We start from the raw sequence: 1,767 nt of genomic DNA, 5'->3' as shown, positions 1-1,767 counted from the left end.
ATGATTTCTGAGTAATCATGCCTATTATTTTCTGAATAATCATGTGCACATTATTTTTATGGTAGACAACAGTTCAAAACACACACACACACACACACACACACACACACACACCCACAAAAGCTGTAATGCTTTAGGAAATGTGATGGGGATGGGTTGTACCTTATTCATGGAAGGTGTCTATTAAGAAAGTGAAGGCGGGGTCTGCGTTCTGTAGACGACAACACTGATCAACTGCATTACTTCACTTCACAACTCATGAGCAGGAACGCTTGATGATATACGGGATTGGATGTACTTTACGTACTTTGTCCATTTTATTTTGTTATTTATTTTTTTATTTTAACATCTCAAAAGAACCCCGTTTTGTCTTGAATACATAATTATGAATTGGGATAAAGGCATGTGTCTTAATATGGAGTGCAGCTCTCTGGCATTATGGCAGAGCTCAGAGCAATGTTCTTTTACCTGCAAGAGATGAAGAGACATTCATCTGGATAGATCTATGTCTATACTGCGACGGACAGTGAGAATCCATCAGAAACCACAAGCAAATATGGAGACACTTACAATTCACGATATGCTCATCAATTCCACTGATATTTATACAATTTTATGTGGACTGGGAATCGAGAATTTGTCGGAGTGCAAAAATGACAATAACAGCACGTCCGAGCCAAAAGGTAAAGGACATCTTACATTTTATATTGCATATGAATGAACTTGTATAAGGGAAAAAAATATTTTGCATCACTGAATCAACTTACCAACAAAACACATTTTATGAGCTAGAACGAGTTGTACGAGTTTAGACAGGTCTTGTACAACTTCGCATTTCTAAGTAAAAGTTCACTAGTTTGCTTGTTAAATCTTGTCAAATAATGACAATGCCAATTTGTTTCTAGAGCACAGTTGAAAACAACCTAAAGTTGGCCAAAGTGCTTTACAGTTATACTAATTAGAACAACATTCGAACAAAACAAAGCAAGGCCATTAAAAGAGATTAAATGAATCTCTACAATACATTCAAAACACTTTCTTTCTTTCTTTGGTACTTGTATGTCAGACATGAACCAGTCGGTGCGGATCGGTCTGTATGTGCTCATCTTCCTCCTGAGCTTCATAGGAAACAGCCTCATCATCACCGTGCTGGTGCGGAACCGGCGCATGCGGACGGTCACGAACCTGTTCCTGCTGTCTCTGGCCGTCAGTGATCTGATGCTGTGTGTCTTCTGCATGCCCTTCACACTCATCCCAAACCTTATGAAGGACTTCATCTTCGGCACCGGCATGTGTAAAGTGGCCACGTACTTCATGGGTGAGTCAGTTTGATATTTGTAGTTCACACTTCTCTAGCTCAGTGTTTGGAAATGATATGTTGGTTCTCTGAAAAATTACCATAACCCGAGTTTCTGCAAAGATACCTGTTATTATAATTAGTCCAACTGTAAACTTTCTTTTCAGAATCGTTTTGTTTGGTATTGTGATTGGGGTCTAATACCAAGGGACTGAAGTTTTAAAGTAACAACTGTAGTCCCTGTAATAGGCAGGTTTCTTTCCGTACCCACTGTATATATATATATATATATATATATTAAAATTTTTTAAATTTTTCTGAGTTCACTGCTAGAATGTTACAACCCTCCGGTATGGTCATCATCAGGGTTTGAAATTAACACCCGCCAACCTGCCAAATGCAGGTAAAAATCAGCTGTGGCGGGTAACGCTGTCAAATCACTAGCCCATTTGGTGGGGTACTTTTTGTAA

The 1,767-nt window shown here is 38.7% G+C and overlaps 1 protein-coding gene across 1 annotated transcript in view; it reads left to right on the top strand.

The window, feature by feature from the left end:
* Nucleotides 1–265: 265 nt before the first annotated feature.
* The window catches only part of LOC107549719 (cholecystokinin receptor type A-like), a 9,153-nt gene continuing 7,651 nt past the window's right edge, over nt 266–1,767 (top strand). Inside the window, exons 1-2 of the mRNA XM_016230898.1 lie at nt 266–683; nt 1,067–1,318. Coding sequence (XP_016086384.1) covers nt 506–683; nt 1,067–1,318 — 430 coding nt within the window. The 5' untranslated portion in view covers nt 266–505. The remainder of the gene's footprint in view (nt 684–1,066; nt 1,319–1,767) is intronic.

Source organism: Sinocyclocheilus grahami, unplaced genomic scaffold (assembly GCF_001515645.1).
Source record: "Sinocyclocheilus grahami isolate Dianchi unplaced genomic scaffold, SAMN03320097.WGS_v1.1 scaffold379.1, whole genome shotgun sequence".
Lineage (NCBI taxonomy): Eukaryota > Metazoa > Chordata > Actinopteri > Cypriniformes > Cyprinidae > Sinocyclocheilus > Sinocyclocheilus grahami.
Note: the sequence above shows the minus strand (reverse complement) of the source record. Positions and strands in the feature narration are given on the sequence as shown.